General features: G+C 51.6%; 3 protein-coding genes across 6 annotated transcripts; 1 reads left to right on the plus strand and 2 right to left on the minus strand.

Moving 5' to 3' along the window:
• Positions 1–385: 385 nt before the first annotated feature.
• commd9 (COMM domain containing 9) lies at positions 386–3,301 on the plus strand. The gene is made up of 6 exons (XM_056598300.1): positions 386–476; positions 909–1,034; positions 1,142–1,281; positions 1,447–1,481; positions 1,578–1,681; positions 1,870–3,301. Exons 1-6 carry the CDS (start codon positions 423–425, stop codon positions 1,975–1,977), a joined length of 567 nt encoding a protein of 188 aa, XP_056454275.1. The 5' UTR covers positions 386–422; the 3' UTR covers positions 1,978–3,301.
• On the minus strand, positions 3,172–14,922 carry LOC130388778 (L-fucose kinase). 4 transcript variants are annotated; one of them, XM_056598295.1, is made up of 24 exons: positions 14,852–14,922; positions 13,190–13,319; positions 12,896–13,047; positions 12,259–12,309; positions 12,044–12,169; positions 11,829–11,901; positions 11,485–11,582; positions 11,164–11,244; positions 10,907–11,026; positions 10,454–10,625; positions 10,009–10,118; positions 9,798–9,899; positions 8,501–8,674; positions 8,000–8,061; positions 7,114–7,472; positions 6,429–6,675; positions 5,912–6,078; positions 5,598–5,825; positions 5,350–5,493; positions 4,955–5,074; positions 4,324–4,511; positions 3,759–3,858; positions 3,367–3,590; positions 3,172–3,291 (listed from the first exon to the last, which is right to left on the minus strand). In XM_056598295.1, exons 2-24 carry the CDS (start codon positions 13,272–13,274, stop codon positions 3,220–3,222), a joined length of 3,255 nt encoding a protein of 1,084 aa, XP_056454270.1. In that variant the 5' UTR covers positions 13,275–13,319; positions 14,852–14,922; the 3' UTR covers positions 3,172–3,219. The 4 variants fall into 4 exon arrangements, with proteins under 4 accessions (XP_056454270.1, XP_056454272.1, XP_056454273.1 ...); XM_056598297.1 differs by having other exon boundaries at positions 3,183–3,291; positions 14,776–14,867; XM_056598298.1 differs by having other exon boundaries at positions 3,183–3,291; positions 14,818–14,865.
• Positions 14,923–15,561: 639 nt separating this feature from the next.
• On the minus strand, positions 15,562–17,299 carry pclaf (PCNA clamp associated factor). Its single transcript, XM_056598386.1, has 4 exons — positions 17,166–17,299; positions 16,472–16,567; positions 16,079–16,253; positions 15,562–15,780 (listed from the first exon to the last, which is right to left on the minus strand). The coding sequence occupies exons 1-4, from the start codon at positions 17,209–17,211 to the stop codon at positions 15,747–15,749; spliced, it is 351 nt and encodes a 116-aa protein (XP_056454361.1). The 5' UTR covers positions 17,212–17,299; the 3' UTR covers positions 15,562–15,746.
• Positions 17,300–20,714: the final 3,415 nt, after the last annotated feature.

The raw sequence follows: 20,714 nt of genomic DNA on the forward strand, positions 1-20,714 counted from the left end.
CCAAACCGCTGTGACAGGCGGCCTGTCATCTATAGGCCCCGCCCCTCCCACTGTGACAGGCCCCGCCCCCTCCATCTGTGACAGCCTGCCTGTCATCTGTAGGCCCCGCCCCTCCCACTGTGACAGGCCCCGCCTCCTCCCGCTGTGACACGAAACATTGGTTGATATTGTTATTTGAACGTTCAACTCTATTTGCCGTATAATAATAATAAAAATGGCCATGTCCCAATTAAAAAGATTAACTGACAATACAAACGGTCAATAAAGTGATTAAAGATCAACAATTAGGAAACGAAGAATATAATTGATTCAATTCACTATTCACTACATTATTATCAATGTGTTATTTAAAAACTGCGATCTACTGTCACGTGACCGTAATCTGCCTCACGTGACCAGTCCTCTTGACGTCACGTGGCAATATGGCGGCTCCCTTCGATGAACAGTTTTTTGTTTCTCTGGAACTTCTCCTAAAGGTTTATTCATATTATATTATTCCAGTAGTCTTGATGCTCTGTGTTCATGCCTCGATTTCACCAACACTCTTTATATCATATATCATATATAATATATAATAGGATGCTTGAAGCTTCCTCAGGAGACGTCAGTTGTCCTGGCAGGTTGACATCGGTTGACATCGCAATTCCATACAAGGAAAATGTATTTCGTGTTGAAAATGTGTCTTACTGTTAATCGGTTATTAATCATGTGATTATGTATCCGCATGTAATTCGTGTGTCTTTTCAAGCCATCTGATCCTAGATGAGGATCAAGTCCTAAAGGCTTTCTTGTATTGAACCTAAAAGAGACTTGACCTCATTGGACTTCTACGGTTTATCTATCAACATGTTAATCTATCAACATGTAATTCTATCAACATGTTATTCTATCAACATGTGTGTGTGTAGTCGCCCTCGAAGGATGCGCTGCGGGAGCTGTTCTCCCAGAGCTACCAGCAGGTGGCGCCAGAGGGCGGCCGGCTGGCCCAGCGCACGGCGGAGGACCTAGACATCCCCTTCGCGCAGGCGCAGCAGGTTCGATTTCAACTCCATAGGATTCGGTTATTCTTCCATTTGTTAAATTTTTAAGGCGCTTTGATAAAGTTGTTTAAAGCTTTGGTAATGTTCTCTCGCTCTCCTAGCTGCTGCAGTGTCTGCACTCTCTCGCCCACCATGTGGTATTCCGCGGTCTGACCCGACCGCAGCAGATCCAGGATCTGTTCCCCGCCTCCTTCCATGCCAGCCTCAAGAACCTGATCACAAAGATCCTCCTGGAACTCAGGTCAGCTGAGGGCCGTAGTGTTAGGCCGGGGGCCCTGGTGAGCGTAGTGTGAGCCTGGGGCCCCTGGGGGCCGTAGCGTGAGGCCTGTGATGACATCATTTAATAGCCCCATTAATGATCTGTAATCTACTCTGATGTGATAATGTTGTTTTGACCTCCTCTCAGCCCTGCTTGGCGCTCAGAGGCCATCCAGACGCACAGTGAGTAGGACTCATTAACATATAGTCACATGACTTCAGGGGCGGGGGTCAAGTGCAATATTTGGACACATTGTGTGTCTGTGTGTGTGTTTGTAGTCTCTCTCCCACAGTTGAAAGCGTTTGATTGGAGGGTGGACATGGTGACGTCATCAGACTCCGTCAGCCGCATGGCCGTACCAAGCTGTCTGCTGAGCCTGCAGGTTGGTTAGCTGGTCAGCCAGCTACAGCTATCCTTCCCCACAACGCAAGCAAACACCTCTTTAAAGGCTTCAACGTGTGTGTGTGTGTGTGTGTGTGTGTGTGTGTGTGTGTGTGTGTGTGTGTGTGTGTGTGTGTGTGTGTGTGTGTGTGTGTGTGTGTGTGTGTGTGTGTGTGTGTGTGTGTGTAGCTGGGGGAGGACCGGGTGGTGGTGGAGTCGAGCCGTGAGACTCTGGACACAATGCTGGACGGACTGGGACGCCTGAGGCAGCAGCTGGCCCTGGTGGCCGGGAAATAACACAACTCTGGTGTCAACACGACATGTAACACAACGCTGGTGTCAACACAACTCTGGTGTCAAACACATGTACCACAACTCTGGTGTCAACACGCAACTCTGGTGTTAACACAACTCTGGCGTCACCACAACAAGTAACAACTCTGCTGTCAACACAACTCTGGTGGAACACAACTCTGGTGTCAACACATGTACCACAACAGTTAACGGTTGTACATTATACATCTATAACTGTTCTATATTATATATACCTATGTCTGTACCTGTTCTATGATATCTATCTCCGTCTTTGTTAGAATTTCCATAGTAACAAGATATTTGTGGAGCTGGTTTTTGTTCATTGTCACATTTCTAATAAAGCGTAACTTTACATTTTGTTTTTGTAAATCTTTCAGAATTAAAGCATGAATAAAGTAAGTAAAAATATGAACAGTTCTCCCGTTCCTCTGGGTAGTGACGAGAGGTGATGACATCACTGTGTTCACTGGTGATGACATCACTTTGTTCACTGGGGATGACGTCACTGTTGCAGCATTCAAAACGGTCAGTTTCCAGGAGGTTCGGACCTTAAGCTTGGAGGAAAGTGCTTTGAACACTCTGTTGGGTCTGAGTTTTCGCTGTGCGGAATAAAGGCCCAATCCCATTTCTACCCCGTTCCCCTTCCCCCTTCAAAACAAGGGGTAGGGGGAAGGGGTAAGGGGTAGAAATAGGATTGGGCCTAAAGCTAGCCGAATCCTCCGAGGTCACGTCACAACAATGGCTGCCCATTTTATTGATAGACTAAAGTGAACTTGCAGCATGCACTAAGAGGCAAACTTAACACCCATTCCAACATTTGCATTACAATAAATTATAGCTTACAATTATAAATCATCGGATAAATTCTTGCTCATGTTCAACCGTCGCAAGCAGTTCCAATAACTGAATCATCAGATTCAGCAAAGAAGCGCAAAAAGGTCCTGGCGGGCATCCATACTTGTTATGAGGTCTAGTCTCCAGAAGGATCTGTTTTCCGGTTTTATGTCATAGCCTTACGAACTTCTAAGAAGCGTAAGCTGAACACACGGAAGAGCTTCCGAACTACCGAGCTGTTTTGAAGGCGGCATGTTTTCACTGGTGATGACATCACGTGTTCACTGACCATGAATAACTAGTTCTGGCCTCTCTGCCCGACAACACAAGAAAATCACACCTCAATTGTTAATACTTTAATGTTTAACCATTACAGAAAAGGGGTGTGTCTCAGCCGGGTGGCAGGACGCTCAACCCCTCCGGGTCCAGCTCCACGCTGTGCACACTGAAGTCTCCGAGACCCTGAGGAACAAACAACTGTTACCACAGCAACCAGCACAGGGTAAACAAGGTGGGGTGGGGTACGGGTGGTGTTACCGGGGTGCGCTGAAGCAGCTCCAACACAGCGAGCCGTTGCAGGGGCTCCCTGGTGAGCAGGTAGAGGAAGCCTCCTCCGCCCGCCCCCGCCAGGCTATGGCCCAGCGCCAGCGGCTCCAGCGCCTCCATCAGCAGCCTGACGGAGCTGGGCTCACAGCCCGGCACCATCTGCCTCTTCTGCTGCCGCGCCCGCCGCAGACACGCCCCCAGGCCCTGCAGGGAGCCTATCAGCACGGCCGCTTTAGTCTCCAGCCCACGTTGTGTGTGTGTGTGTGTGTGTGTGTGTGTGTGTGTGTGTGTGTGTGTGTGTGTGTGTGTGTGTGTGTGTGTGTGTGTGTGTGTGTGTGTGTGTGTGTGTGTGTGTGTGTGTGTGTGTGTGTGTGTGTGTGTACCCTCTGTGAAGGCCCTCACACAGGCCTCAGAGTTGGCCACCAGGTCGTGGGCGTTCTGCACGATGGAGGGCAGGCGGGCGTACCAGCTCCTCACCACATCCTGAAACACCATTACACCATCACCACCATCACCACCATCACCACCCTGACCTGAAACACCATCACCAACCCCACCTTGACGACCCCAGCTCCTCCCTGGTCTGTACTGAGGACCTCTAGGGAAACCTGCCTTCCTGCGACAGGTTGCTATGGAGACCTACCTTCCTGCGACAGGTTGCTATGGAGACCTACCTTCCTGCAACAGGTTGCTATGGAGACCTACCTGCAGGAGTTTGCTATGGAGACCGACCTGCAGGAGGTTGCTATGGAGACCGACCTGCAGGAGGTTGCTATGGAGACCGACCTTCGGGAGGTTGCTATGGAGACTAACCTGCAGGAGGTTGCTATGGAGACCGACCTGCAGGAGGTTGCTATGGAGACCGACCTGCAGGAGGTTGCTATGGAGACCTACCTGCAGGAGGTTGCTATGGAGACCTACCTGCAGGAGGTTGCTATGGTGACCTACCTGCAGGAGGTTGCGTGCAAGGCGGGTCTTGCCGGTGTAGACCAATAGGAGATGCCGTTGGACTTCTTCCAGGAAGTCCTGTGATGGAGTGAGACGCTCCACCTCCACCCGGAGGGGCAGCGCCGCCCGGGAGCGCCCCACCTTCACCCCACCCACCAGCCCCCCCACCTGGTCCTGCCAGCCTCCACCTAGGGAAAGACACCACCCAATATACATGGATGATACATACATCTATCTGTGATCCACGGATCCTCCCCGTCTCCCCCCTCCCAGCCCCCTCCCCCCTAGGTGTCCCTGTGGCCCCTCCCCTCCAGGTGTTCCTGTGGCCCCTCCCCTCCAGGTATTCCTGTGGCCCCTCCCCTCCAGGTGTCCCTGTGGCCCCTCCCCTCCAGGTGTTCCTGTGGCCCCTTCGCTCCAGGTGTCCCTGTGGCCCCTCCCCCCCAGGTGTCCCTGTGGCCCCTCCCCTCCAGGTGTCCCTGTGGCCCCTCCCCCCCAGGTGTCCCTCTGGCCCCTCCCCTCCAGGTGTCCCTGACGCCCCTTCCCTCCAGGTGTTCCTGTGGCCCCTCCCCCCCAGGCGTCCCTGTGGCCCCTCCCCCCCAGGTGTACCTGTGGCCCCGCCCCTCCAGTGTACCTGTGGTCAGGAGCTGCTCCAGGTGCAGCACGGCGTGGACCAGGCCCTCAGGGCTGTAGGAGCGGCCGGTTATCAGGTAGACGGCAGCCAACAGCGCCCCTGCCAGGATGCTGCTCGTACCTGCAGGACACACGCCATCAGGGATGGTGGCTGGAGGTGTTGGGTGGAGGAGTTGGAGGTGATGTGATGGAGGTGAGGGTTGGAGCTGATTGAGGTGACGGGTTGGAGGTGATGGAGGTGATGGCTGGTGGAGGGGGTGGAGGTGATGGATGGAGGTGATGGGTTGTGGAGGGGGTGGAGGTGATGGGAGGTGGACGTGATGGGGTGATGGGGTCGAAGTGATGGGGGTGATGGAGGTGATGGGTTGGAGGTGATGGAGGTGACGGAGGTCGTACCCAGCCCGGAGCCGTGGGGCAGCAGGGACCAGCTGTGCAGCTCCACCCCTCCCCCCCAGCGCTCCATCAGCTGCTGCCCCAGAGGCTGCTGGGAGCTCAGCGACACCAGGCCGCTGCACACACACACTGCCTTGAGGAGAGCGCCTGCACACACACACACACACACGCACACGCACACACACACGTTAATTGGATGCGGCCGGGGTTCCCTATGTCTGGGGTCATGACCTCTGCGTCTCCATGGTTACCGGGGGCGTGAGGCTGACAGTGGTCCTTCAGACCCTCCAGACTTTCACACACGGTTTCCGTGGCGACTTCGCTGTCCCGCCCCCCGGCATGGCTGACCAACAGGAGGAGGGGCTCCCTGATGCGGCGGGCGCGGGCTCCGATTGGCCGCTGCCCGTCCACCCTGACCGCCATGTTGGTGACCGAGCCGCCGTGCTCGAAGGCAATGGGGGGCGTGTCGCTCCAGCCCCCTGCACATGACGGACAAACACATCAGCCAATGAGGAGGAGGGTAGGTAGAGGGTCGGTCTAGAGTCCTGGTCCTGGGGGGTCTCACCTGCCAGGTCGAGCCGGGCGGGGCAGTCCACCTCCTGCCAGTGGTCCAGAGGCGGGACGGGGGAGGGGCCTGTGGAGACCAACCAATGGGAGGACATCAGGGCGCGCCGCAGCAAAACCTGCCCCGCCCCCTCGTAGTGCCGCGCCGCACGCACCAGCAGGTCGGGTCTGGAGGTCAGAGGTCACACGATGAGCATGACCCCCCATTAACACCCCCAATAGAGGCCCCCCAGTAACACTCCCAGTACGACCCCACCAGTAACACTCCCAGTAGAGGCCCGGCCCCCAGTAACACTCCCAGTAGAGGCCCCCCAGTAACACTCCCAGTAGGACCCCACCAGTAATACTTCCAGTAGGACCCCCCAGTAACACTCCCAGCAGAGGCCCCCCAGTAGGACCCCCCAGTAACACTCCCAGTAGGACCCCCAGTAACATTCTTAGTAGGGGCCCCAAGAAACACTTTCAGTAGGACCCCCCAGTTACACCCCCAGTAACACTCCCAGTAGGACTGGTCTCACCTGTGCAGCCAGAGCTCTCTCTCCCTGGCCAGGCTGGCCACGCCCTCCTGCACCTGCCCCTCCTCCAGGAGGCTGAGGGCGGGGCTCCACGCCTGATTGGCCGCTGGGCCGCTCCGCAGCCCGCCCCTCCCCTCCCCCGCCATGCACACCAGGACGTCCGCCACACAGGCCATGGCGCGAGCGGCCACGCCCAGACACGCCTCCGCCCCCGCCTCTGGCCCCGCCCCCTCCAGGGTGCCTGCAGCAACTACAGCGGGACACAGAGAGAGTTAACCAGATAGGGTGGTGTAGGGGGGTGTAAGTAAATCAAATGTATTTATAAGGCACATTTAAAAACAGTTTTCACTGGCCAAAGTGCCGTACATGGGGAAAACATAAAGGAACACAGAACACTTTATATACCTACAGTATATACAAACATTATTGATGTTGATTTAAAATAAGGACAGTACATGAAAAACATAAAAATAACAACATATCATAAAAAGGGAGGGAAGGCCAGGGAGAGGCGGTGTGGTGTAGCGTAGTTCATAGTTTGTTTTAAGGTGGTGTAGCAGTCATGTAGCGTTTTGAACTGTGGTATTTCTATATGTATGTATATATCTATATGTATATCTATAGATATAGATATATATATATCTCTATATGTATATATCTATATTAATAAGTTGATGTAGTTGCTCACTGGAGTCCAGGGTCTTCAGCAGCTCCCCCTGTTGGCCGCCTAGGACTGCTGCTCTGAAGCAGGGCAGCAGGCAGTCGTCTGATTGGCTGGTCAGCGTGTCAATCACTCTCCTCCGGCCCACCAGGAACAACAGCTCCTCCCTCCATCGGAGCTCCGCCTCCTGGTCGGTGAGCGACAGCAGCTCTCTGAGTGACAGCCGCCATGCCCCTCTCCACCGCTCCAGTGACCCTGCCCCGCCCAGCAGCCAGGCCACGCCCCCCTGGTCCAGGCCCACTGCCCCCCCCCTGGCCTGGAGGGCGGGGAAAAGGCGGGCCTCCAGCAGGGGGTGGGGCTTACCTGGAGCCCACAGGTCCTCTGGCCTGGAGACACAGAGCATATAGTACTGCTACTACTACTACTACTACTACTACTACTACTACTACTACTACTACTTAGTCTGCCGGTGATTTGAGTTCGCCCTTCACAAGGGTCTGGGGAAGGGCAATACATTTCTTTCTGCTGCCGATACGTTTTTGCGGGAGCCAATCACCGAGCTGGCTTTTCCCCTTGGCGCGCTATTAGCTGGTTTAACAGAATGACGACAGGGAAGTGACGGCAAGCAGCCAATCGTGTACAAAGTCAGTTGACCTAGGCCCGTTGATCACGCCTCTTGTGCTGAAGAAAATGACAGCAGCTTCCCCAGACCGACATGCAATCAACGATTGAGCTTGGTCTGGCAATAGCCAGACTTACTACCACTACCACTACTACTACTACTAGAACTACTACTACTTTTACTGAATCCTAACGTCTCCTCATACTGGGAAGGTCACAGTGGGAGAGTCTTACTGGGAGAGTCTTAGTGGCAGAGTCTCACTGGGAGAGTGACACTGAGAGAGAGTCTTACTGGATGCCGGTGCGTGCGTAGAAGTGGCTCCAGTCCTGGTTCAGGATGGTCTCAGAGGATCCCTGGAGACAACACAACTCAACACACAGGAACCAGGTACCACGTACCAACTAAACCTTCTCGATGGAGAGCACACTGAGGGGTTCAGTGTGTCCTGGTCTGTGAACCCCTCAGTGTCCCCCTGGTATGAGAGGAGAACACCTAACCCCAGTATCCTCCTGGTCTCAGTGTGGTCTGTGAGGTGATCAACTAACCCCTCAGTCTGCTCCTGGTCTGTGAGGTGATCAACTAACCCCTCAGTGTGCTCCTGGTCTGTGAGGTGATCAACTAACCCCTCAGTCTGCTCCTGGTCTGTGAGGAGATCAACTAACCCCTCAGTCTGCTCTTGGTCTGTGAGGAGATCAACTAACCCCACAGTGTGCTCCAGTGAGGAGATCACCTAATCCCAGTGTGCTCCTGGTCTCAGTGTGCTCCTGGTCTCAGTGTGCTCCTGGTCTGTACCTCCAGGTGGTCGCGGGCGCCCAGAGCGCTGAACACCGTCAGCTGCAGCCCGCCCAGCCGGATCCTGTGTCCCTGGATGATGAGGTCATCAGCCAGGGTCAGCCTCCGGAGGTGGGAGGAGGCCTGGAGGTCCAGGCCGGAGAGCAGCCCCCCCGAGGGGAGGCTCAGCGGACCCTGGGGGGAGGGTGGGTTAGGGGGTCCGACCAACTGAAGGGTCCTGGGTTCAAAGCCCCTTAACTCCTACCTGCTCCTTAATAACCTGTCCCTGTACTGTCTAACCCCTACCTGCTCCTTAATGACCTGTCTCTGTACTGTCTAACCCCTACCTGCTCCTTAATGACCTGTCTCTGTACTGTCTAACCCCTACCTGCTCCTTAATAACCTGTCCCTGTACTGTCTAACCCCTACCTGCTCCTTAATGACCTGTCTAACCCCTACCTGCTCCTTAATGACCTGTCTAACCCCTACCTGCTCCTTAATGACCTGTCTAACCCCTACCTGCTCCTTAATGACCTGTCTCTATACTGTCTAACCCCTACCTGCTCCTTACTGACCTGTCTCTGTACTGTCTAACCCCTATCTGCTCCTTAACGACCTGTCTCTGTACTGTCTAACCCCTACCTGCTCCTTAATGACCTGTCTCTGTACTGTCTAACCCCTACCTGCTCCTTAATGACCTGTCCCTGTACTGTCTAACCCCTACCTGCTCCTTAATGACCTGTCTCTGTCCTTTCCAACCCCTACCTGCTCCTTAATGACCTGTCTCTGTACTGTCTAACCCCTACCTGCTCCTTAATGACCTGTCCCTGTACTGTCTAACCCCTACCTGCTCCTTAATGACCTGTCTCTGTCCTGTCCAACCCCTACCTGCTCCTTAACGACCTGTCTCTGTACTGTCTAACCCCTACCTGCTCCTTAACGACCTGTCTCTGTACTCTCTAACCCCTACCTGCTCCTTAATGACCTGTCTCTGTCCTGTCTAACCCCTACCTGCTCCTTAATGACCTGTCTCTGTCCTGTCCAACCCATACCTGCTCCTTAATGACCTGTCTCTGTCCTGTCCAACCCCTACCTGCTCCTTAATGACAGGAATCTGATTGAACTTTCCATCTCTCTCTCACTCAAAACATCTGATAAATGAGCAGATAGTAAGAAGACACTTTTATAGACAAACATAATGCCAGTGTGCCATCGTCCGTGATTCAGATTTCAACAAACGTTATTTCCATGTGGGGTTTCCTTGTGAATCACTCTGTCTTTCAAGAGATGCGCTGTATGAATAATATTTCATGGATACCTGCAGGTGACAATGTTGTACCACAGAGGCGGTTGCCACGGTGACGTCTCCCTGGAGGACGGAGTTGATGACCCTGGCTCCGGGACTCACTGAGGGACGGCTCTGGAGGAGACAGACACTGCTTACCCAGAGGGTGGGGTAGCACTATGGAGGAGTAGCACTAGGGTGGTGTAGCTCTAGGGTGGAGTAGCACTAGGATGGTGTGGCTCACCTGAACGTGGGCCAGTATGAACCGGTTCCCCATGGTGTCGCGGGTCAGACGGGTCACATGGTCCTTGGCAGAGAGACTCAGGTAGTCATAGCGACCACCTGGGACGTACGCTGCAGGACAGAGCAGAGGTTATGGAGCTGTTCCACGAACCATGAACCATGTGACCAAGTAGAGCAAGGCTCCTCTTAGTGTGGGCCACAGTGTATCTCGCCCTCTCTCCCCCATAGTGAGCGAGGCTCCTCTCAGCATGTGTCACAGTGTCTCTCGTCCTCACTCCCATAGTGAGCGAGGCTCCTCTCAGCATGTGTCACAGTGTCTCTCGCCCTCACTCCCATAGTGAGCGAGGCTCCTCTCAGCATGTGTCACAGTGTCTCTCGCCCTCTCTCCCCCATAGTGAGCGAGGCTCCTCTCAGCGTGTGTCACAGTGTCTCTCGCCCTCTCTCACCCATTGTGAGCGAGGCTCCTCTCAGCGTGTGCCACAGTGTCTCTCGCCCCCGCCTCAGCGCTGCCCGCTGGGGGGGTTCCAGAGTGCGGCCGTCTTCTGGCTCTCTGTTGACAAACTGCTCCAGAGTCAGGTCGGCACACAGTGCCTTCACCACGTCCAGGAACAGAGAGATCTACAGGGAACGCACAGAGTCCTTATGGTATGTTGTCATGGCAGCAGTCGTCATGGTATGTTCTCATGGCAGCGGTCGTCATGGTATGTTGTCATGGCAGCGGTCCTCATGGTATGTTGTCATGGCAGCGGTCCTCATGGTATGTTGTCATGGCAGCGGTCCTCATGGTATGTTGTCATGGCAGCGGTCGTTATATGTCGTCATGGCAGCGGTCGTTATGGTATCTTGGCATGGAAGCGGTCGCAATTGGTTGCGGTCGTCATAGTAACCGCTGCTACTACCTGGAGGGGCGGGGCTCCAGAGTCCAGGCCCAGGTAGGTGCAGCCGTCCAGAGGAGGGGTCACATGGGTCTGCAGCAAGCGCTCTGATACGCTGCTGCTGAAGAACACAACGCCTGATACCTGAAATCATATATATACAACGGTAACAGCCTGTTCGGCGGGCATCCCAAGGGTAACAGCCTGTTACCATGGTGACTGCGTGTAACCATGGCCACCGTGTGTTTGGTGTGTGTGTGTGGCGACCTCCCGCATCTCACCATGGGTACGTTCCCGTCAGGCAGTGACGCTCGCTGGATCTCCTCGCTGCTGCCTCTGTAGATGATGTCCTTCACCGTCCCCTAGGAGACCACAACACACGCTGCCTCTAGAGGCTAGGAGACCACAACACCCGCTGCCTCTAGAGGCTAGGAGACCACAACACACGCTGCCTCTAGAGGCTAGGAGACCACAACACACGCTGCCTCTAGAGGCTACGAAACCACAACACACGCAGCCTCTAGAGGCTAGGAGACCACAACACACGCTGCCTCTAGAGGCTAGGAGACCACCACACACGCAGTGGCCAGAGGTTTGTTTACCTGCTGGTCGGCGAGGTATACTCCGTGATGGGCAGCGAAGGAGGGGTCGCCGGGCAGAGCCAGCACCCTGACCCCGGAGAAACCCTCCCAGGATGGGGCTGGAACACAAGATCAGCAGCTAGCTCTAGCTCTAGCTCTATAGGTAGCATATAACCAGACAATTATCATGTAGATAGCGATGGTTAGTAAGTTGATGGCAGTTTCTAACCATACCAAGCATGTAGCTAGGCGTAGGTAGCATATAGCTCGTCAAAGGTAGCATGTCGCTTGCCATAATTAGCAGGTTTCTTCATGTATCCATCCATAGTTAGCATGTGGCTAGCTGTAGTATCTCAGGGGCTCACCGTAGTCGAGCGGTAGGCTGAGCAGCATGTCGGTGCTGCAGACCCAGACCCCAGGGGGCGATCCCGGGCAGATCTGCAACACAACAGCAAGACTAATGACAACAGGAAGGCTGAACAGTACCAAGAGGGCGGCTTCGAATAATGCTTCAGACACTTCAAACGGCCTGTAGCCGCCCCCCCTGGACGGCCCTGGGGCCCCGGGGGTCATGGGTCACCTGGGTGTCCAGACGGTCCAGCAGCTGGTCCACACAGCACACCGGGGCCGTCAGCCTGGGGGACGCCGCCTCCTCCGCCAGCCAGCTGAAGGCCCTGCTGCAGCCGCCCCACGGGTAGTCCCGGCCCTGAGGACACATCACTCTGGGGTCAGGGGTCACCTGGGAGGCCAGGTCCCAGGAGGAGATCCCCTCCTCTTCAAGACCCCCCACCTTACCGTGTGAAGGACCAGGATGTGGGAGTGTTCCAGGACATCGGCCGTCACCACCTGTCAACATCAACAGATCATATTACCCACAACCACCCTGGGCTACATAGAAACACAGAATTACAGAGAACCTCCTTTATCTTTGGGACGCGGACAGGCTCACCCGTTACCATCAGACAGGTGAGACTACACGGAGGGAGGGGAGGCTCACCTGGGGACCGCTCGTTATGAGAAGCTCACCTGCTCGTTAAGAGGAGCTCACTGTGTGGCCGCTCGTTAAGAGGAGCTCACCTACTCGTTAAGAGGTCCTTACCGTGTGGCCGCTCGTCAAGAGGAGCTCACCTGCTTGTTAGGAGGAGCTCACTGCTTGTTAGGAGGAGCTCACCGTGTGGCCGCTCGTTACGAGGAGCTCACCTGCTCGTTAAGAGGTCCTTACCGTGTGGCCGCTCGTCAAGAGGATCTCATCTGCTTGTTAGGAGGAGCTCACCGCTCGTTAGGAGGAGCTCACCGCTAGTTAAGAGGAGCTCACCATGTGGCCTCTCGTTAAGAGGAGCTCACCTGCATTTTAAGAGGACCTCACCTGCTTATTAAGAGGAGCTCACTTGCTTGTTAAGAGGACCTCACCTGCTCATTAAGAGGAGCTCACCGTGTGGCCTGCTCGGGCGCTCAAGTGCTCGGCTGCCACCAGGAGGGCGTTAAGCGTGGCCCCCCCGCTGCCCAGCCTCTCCTCCGGGTCCGAGGCCGTCAGGAGCAGGGTCCCCGGGCCCACCGAGCCCCGGGTCTGACGCAGGTCAAGCTCTGAGACACAAAGAACCACAACCCACTGAGAACAGGAACACACTGAGAACCAGGAGACCGGAGAACACACTGAGAACCAGGAGACCAGAGAAAACAGGACCAGAACACACAATTTATCTATATCTTCTTTCCATGAAGTCACCTTTTTGAAAGGCATAAACACTGTCTTTATGTTGGCACGTTAATATGATGACTGTCCATCTGAAGCCTGCAGGTCCGCTCAACATCGTCTCTGAGATCCTCAGTCTGAAACCACAAGGACCTCTGACGGGCTGGAGGGAGAAGGGATAGAAGTACATATTAAAGGACTATAAGTACATATTAAGGACCTATAAGAACATATTAAGGGACCACAACTAAGTATTAAGGGACCCTGTACATCCTAGAAGGGTCAAAGACAGGCTCAGGTTAAAATCTATCAAGATGAAGGAATCTGATCAGGTTGGTTTGGTCCAACAATTCTCTGAAGTCTCGTGGTCAGGAGATCTCCTTACAACCTCCTGAGTCTTCTAGAGATCACTAACCTCTCTGCTTCCAGAGATCACTAACCTCCCTTCTTCTAGAGCATTCTAACCTCTCTTCCAGAGATCACTAACCTCTCTTCTTCCAGAGATAACTAACCTCTCTTCTTCCAGAGATAACTAACCTCTCTTAGAGAACACTAACCTCTATTAGGGAACACTCAGCTCTATTAGGGAATACTCAGCTCTCTTAGAGAACACTAACCTCTCCTAGAGAACACCAATCTCTCTTAGAACTCTAACCTCTCTTCCAGAGATAACTATCCTCTCCTAGAGAACACTAACCTCTCTTAGAGAACACTAACCCCTCCTAGAGATCCCTAACCTCTCTTAGAGAACAGCAACAGTAATCTCCGCCAACCGCTGCCGCTGGGAACACAAGGGATCCAATCACATGCCAGCACACTTATTAAGATCAGTTTCTGTCCATCGCCACAGAGGGGAGACTCAGGCCGGTCTAAACAGGGTTTAACTCTCAGGCCGGTCTAAACAGGGTTCAACTCATTAAACTGTCTAAAGGGGTGCTGTATCACTAGGGTGCTGTACAGGGTAGGAAGGACCTGGACTGGTAAAGGGTTCTTCATGTAGCAGGGGGCGCTGCTATTGGCTGGGCATGCTGTCTAACTTGTTTCTACCGCCCCAGGTCCCGACCCCTGCCGGAGGAGGAGGATGAATGAAGCTGTCTGCGCGGTTCTTCCTGTTTCACTACCTTCTTGAACTGCTGTCTTTTTAATGTACATCTGTTAATAGTTTACTGCTTCATTTTGTATAGCGCTCAATAAACACCATGTTTTGGATTCAGGCCCCCGGAGCGAAACACAGGGAACCATAACACTGTCTCACTAAGTATACTATTGAATGAATAGAACTATCCACTACCTACTATTGAATGACCAATAGAACCTTCTCTACTAGTATATGACTAGAACCATCTATCTAGAATTTTAAACAGACATTGCACCGGGAGAAGATGTGTCCTAACCCTAACCTCTCTTCTTTTAGAGAACTATAACCTCTCTTCCAGAGATAACTATCCTCTCCTAGAGAACACTAACCTCTCTTAGAGAACACTAACCTCTCTTAGAGAACAGTAACAGTAATCTCTCTTAGAGAACACTACCCCCTCCTAGAGATCACTAACCTCTCTTAGAGAACAGTAACAGTAATCTCTCTTAGAGAACACTACCCCCTCCTAGAGATCACTAACCTCTTAGAGAACAGTAACAGTAATCTCTTAGAGAACACTCACTTTAGAGAATACTAATCTCTCAGAGAATACGAACCTTCGCTCTCTCAAGCTCTCACCAATCTTTTCCGTCAACAACTCAAATCTCGCGAGACTTGACATTGCTCGAGACTTGATTTACCTAATTAAGTACTATTTTAATAATTCATTATTTTTAAGAGGATAACGGTAAATGTATTTAAGATCGCAAGTATATGAACGTTAGATATGTTGACTCGATCGGTCCGTTATCCAACTACACACATTCGCGTTAGTTTTAATTCATTGCATACAAATTTTGATAATCCCGATTTCTTTGGGAACATTTTATAGTTCTGAATCTATAGACCAGACTTCACAACCCAAAATAATAGATGCAACTACCTTTGCATGTCATTTGTAACGGGTAAGGGAAAGCCATTCATGGATACCTGTAATACTACCGTCCATTCAGGAGTGGAGTCATGTTCATGTCCGTGCTATTCAAACTAACGTGCTACTCAAACTAACACGCCCCTGGCCACTAAAGGAAACGACCCCTCAGTTTAACAGATTTAATGTGGACTTCATCCAGGTAAGATGTTTAAGGGTCACCCACTCTTTATATTTTTTGGTGTTAAACAATGCAGCCATTTTAATATTTTATACAACTGTGAACAGAAACATCTTCTCCTGGTGCAATGTCTGTTTAAAATTCTAGATGGTTCTAGTCATATACTAGTAGAGAAGGTTCTATTGGTCATTCAATAGTAGGTAGTGGATAGTTTGATTCATTTAATAGTATACAGTGTTATGGTTCCCTGTGTTTCGCTCCAGACAACATGACACATGAATCCAAAACATGGTGTTTATTGAGCGCTATACAAAATGAAGCAGTAATTTATTTACAGATGTACATTAAAAAGACAGCAGTTCAAGAAGGTAGTGAAACAGGAAGAACCGCGCAGACAGCTTCATTCATCCTCCTCCTCCGGCAGGGGTCGGGACCTTGGGCGGTAGAAACAAGTTAGACAGCATGCCCAGCCAATAGCAGCGCCCCCTGCTACATGAAGAACCCTTTACCAGTTCAGGTCCTTCCTACCCTGTACAGCACCCTAGTGATACAGCACCCCTTTAGACAGTTTAATGAGTTGAACCCTGTTTAGACCGGCCTGAGAGTTAAACCCTGTTTAGACCGGCCTGAGTCTCCCCTCTGTGGCGATGGACAGAAACTGATCTTAATAAGTGTGCTGGCATGTGATTGGATCCCTTGTGTTCCCAGCGGCAGTGGTGGGCGGACTCTGACCTCCTGCTGGCCTTGGAGGTGCCGCTGCCACCCGCCTCCCCCTCCTCCACCAGGGGGAGCTGGTTCTCCTTCTCGGGGACCCGCCCCGGCCCCCCGAAGAAGTCCCCGATGCCCTTCTGCCAGTCCGGGGTCGGCCTCGGGCACACAGGGTTACCCCCCGCATACTTCCCCTTAGCTGGAGACACAACCAGGGTTAACCAGGTTAACTAGAGCTCACCACAGATTAACCAGGTTCACCATGAGTTAACCTGGTTAGCAGTACAACAGAAAACAATTTAAATCCAGATGAGAACATTAATACGTGGATTTATAGCCAGATTAAAAAAAAATGCAACATTGATAACAAATGGATAGAAAGCAGTTGGTCAGTTATTCTCCACTTCCGCCTCTCACCGGGGGTACCGGGAGCACAGCTGCTGCTGCCGCCGCTGCCGTTGTTACCGGAAGTGGACGAGCCCAGAGACTTCCGAGGCGCCGTGGCTGCGACGGCTGAACAAAACACAACAAACACATGAATCCAGAGGAATGTAGACACGACTGACGTGAATGAACACATGACTAACGAGAATAAACACATGACTGACGTGAATAAACACACGACTGACGTGAATGAAGCCTGTAACGTGACCGCTCGCGCTAGTTAACGTTCCTCGGAGCTCTGGCGCCTAAAACTGGCGCCAGTTTCTCATCAAGATAAATCGATAAAGCGCTCAAGCCCCCCTTCATAACCAACAGAACTATTAACCTTTATAAACGTACATATATACATACACACAGAGTACATATTGATGCATGAAAACAGAACCCGGGGGGAGGTTGTGGGACCCGGGTTGGCGGGAGACGATCCCCGCTAACAGAACTACGTCAATAAACGTAAAGTTTCATCCCAACATTCACATGCAATTCTGATTGGTATTGAACTAAATCAAGTCATTACATAGGAATAGTAATTATATATATACACAAATATATATACACACACACACACACATCTACCATTCTATATTTTATTCATATGAAGCCATATGCTCGTAATCCAGCCCACGACCGGACCCTGAAGCAACCCGGGATCCGGGGCCTCCGTTACCTTTTCTGTAGCTGCCCGGGACGCTGTCCGCTTTCGTCCGGACCATTATTATGGTTATTTTCTCAAAAAAGGCGAAGGGTTCGGAGCTCTGCGAAACTGCGGCTCTAAGCTATACTCCCGCCAGCGTTTAAAGGGGAGGAGGAGGGAGTGTACGTCACGAGGAGGCGGAGCTATACCTGACGTCAGAGGCGTGCCTTGGAGAGGACCCTGCATGAGAGCGTTATCCCGGTCAGACGGAACGCAATTTCCGCTGTGTACCAGTTAATTATGCCCGGGCTAGTCGGGATTCATCACAGTCGTTCCCGATCTTAAGAAGTTACAGTGGTACAGTGAAACATTTCACGGCTTTTAACAGCCTATTTTACAGAGAACTGGGAGATTAATGTCATATTAGTGGAACTGAACAGGACATTTTAATAACGAGGTGGAGCCTCGTTATTCACATATAGTCTCGTCGTTCTAATTCATTCATTCAAACCTGGATGTGTGTGCATTTTTCATATAAATTGTTGTAGATCATAGATACATTTTTATTCTAACTTACTCATTCATTCATCGTTAATAATCATAATATTATTGCCTTTTTTATTTTTATTTATTTGAAAATAAGCTCATAGGTAAAACCACTGGAGAGCGGACTATTGGAGACAAAGGACTGCAAGACAACGTCTGAAAGCAGAAGTTTATTGACCAAGGTGGAGCAGCAGACATTGAGGTACATGATGTGATTGGTGCTGTATACCCGGGGGGCGGGGCAAGCTGACCTCTGGAACCCTATGAGGAACCATGAGGAACCATGAGAAACCAGGCTCAGACCCCCCCCCCCCTCCCATACAGCTGGAGTCCAAGTGAGATCCTGAAGTGTCCAACAAGACGACCTCCTCCCCAAAAAACTCAAAAACAAAACAAAATGTGAAACAATACACAACAACGCAGATCTGCCCGGGACTGGAGGACCGTGTGTGTGTGTGCGTGTTTGTGTGGTCATGTGTGTTCTTTGTGAGCATGTGTGTGTGTGTGTGCGTGTGTACGTTTCCAGTCCACTACTGTTCGCCCCGGCATGATTTCTGAATGCATCTCTTAAGCAGTAAAATAATTATATTATAACACAAAGTTTATAAAATAGCAGCACACTCAAGTGACCCATCACGACTAGGTAATGTTATTTTGTTGTTTATAAGAAATGACAAAAAAATCATAGCTTTTAGCAGCGCAAAATAGACAACATTAAATCAAAATTATTGACACTATTCTTTCTGTCTTCACACCCGTTCCTCTGTCTCTTCACTTTGGAATACAGTAGCTCTCAACTTTAGAAAAACTCAGACCTATTGTGTATGTGGTCAATCCACATCCAAACGCACACACACACACATCCAACCACACACGCACAATCAAACACATACATACACTTCCAAATGCACACACACACACACATCCAAACACACACACACACACACACACACACACACACACACACACACACACACACACACACACACACACACACACACACACATCCAATGGTGGACTGGATACACAGACAGGTAACAGGGTTGTGGCGTTAGGACCCTCAGGCTCAGCACCCAGCTGCTTCTGAACGGTGTTTTGGTTGTTTGTTATCTGAACGCTCCCCGACCGTCCCTGGCCTCAGGCCTCTGGCCCCTGGCCTCACGCCCCCAACACCTGGCCTCTGGCCTCTGGCCCCCGACCCCTGGCCTCTCTTTCTTTCTTTGATGCTGAAACACCACAATTGTTTCCTCAAACCTCCAAGTTTTTTCTTTTCTTTAGCCGTCACCCTGAGCTGAGCAGAGCTTAGCAACACCTTAGAAGGTACATGGACCTTCAAGACCAGGTCCTTCAAGACCAGGTCCTTCAAGACCAGGACCTTCAAGACCAGCTCCTTCAAGACCAGGACCTTCAAGACCAGGTCCTCTGAAGACCAGCTCCTCTGAAGACCAGGTCCTCTGAAGACCAGGTCCTTTAAGACCAGGTCCTCTGAAGACCAGGTATTTTAAGACCAGGTCCTCTGAAGACCAGGTCCTCTGAAGACCAGCTCCTCTGAAGACCAGGTCCTCTGAAGACCAGGTCCTTTAAGACCTGGTCCTCTGAAGACCAAGTCCTTTAAGACCAGGTCCTCTGAAGACCAGGTCCTGAAGACCACGGCCCCATTACTGGTTTGTGCTTTTCGGGCCGAGCCTGAAGCCCCGATGTGAAACCCCCCACACTCCAAAGACCCAACCCGGGGGGGTCTCAGAGTAACGTGAAGCCCCCCGCACTCCAAAGACCCAACCCGGGGGGGTCTCAGAGTAACGTGAAGCCCCCCGCACTACCAAGACCCAACCCGGGGGGGTCTCAGAGTAACGTGAAGCCCCCAACACCGCAGAGACCCAACCAGGGGGGGGGGGTCTCAGAGTAACAGGTCAAACTGTTCCAGCGGCCTGCAGGACACATGATGATGATCCATGGTCCTTTCTTTAATATCATTAACTTGCTTCTGTTTTTTATCTTATGTTTTGACGTGGAGCAGAAGTGTCAAAAGATTTCAAGTAAATTGTTTTATTCCTTTTTTTATGATAGAAAACCAAATGGAATCTACAGATGTGGCTCCTGACTGTTTTTGACATCAGATCTAATCAGATGAACATCAGGTTCTCCTCCTCATTCACACTGTGGAACGCCTTCAACAGGGATGTACTCGGAACAGGGAGCACCCCTGGTTCTCCTTGCAGAGAGGGGTTCCGTGGGGGGGGGGGGGTGTTCAGAGTAACATCCCTCATCCATCCATCTGTAATCAGCACCTCAATCGTTTTCTGGTCATTCTATTTTGGGGAGAACATTTATCAAAGTGCTTTTCTACGAAGATCCTTTCGGGATGGATTCAACCGGATGTGGATTGAACTGGATGGATCTGTTGGTCTCTCTCCAGACACCTCTGTCCCTGTGCTGAATCAGCTTACAACCCACACACCGTACGCATTCACACACACACACACGCACGCACACACACACACAGCAGAATGCCTCCATGTCATGGAAATATTAGGCGGTTTCTGCTGAAAAAATCCCAGCCCCTTACATATCGCCTAAGTTAAGGGCCCGGGCGGGAAGATTAGGAGCTTACCGTCCCATTCCATACGTGTAAAACTAATACGTACTGGTTTAGGTACTGGTTAGGTACTAGCTAAAGTCTGATCTGTTGGCGCTTTGACTCCATCAAGTTCATCTTTGCTCAAGTGCTTCATGCATTCAAAAGCACATCGCAATATAGCAACAGAATCACTACTGCAGCAAACCACAACATGCTCACACACACAAGAAAACACAAGCACACACATACAAATGCTTACACACACAAGTACGTACACGCATTCATATACACACATACACGTAAGTATGCACACACACACACTTACGTATATACATACACACACGTACGTATACACATACAAACACACACACACACACACACACACATGTACGTATACACACACGTACGAATACACGCAAACAGACACATATGTACGTATACACCCACACACACGTATG

This window comes from Gadus chalcogrammus, chromosome 9 (genome assembly GCF_026213295.1).
Source record: "Gadus chalcogrammus isolate NIFS_2021 chromosome 9, NIFS_Gcha_1.0, whole genome shotgun sequence".
Classification (NCBI taxonomy): domain Eukaryota; kingdom Metazoa; phylum Chordata; class Actinopteri; order Gadiformes; family Gadidae; genus Gadus; species Gadus chalcogrammus.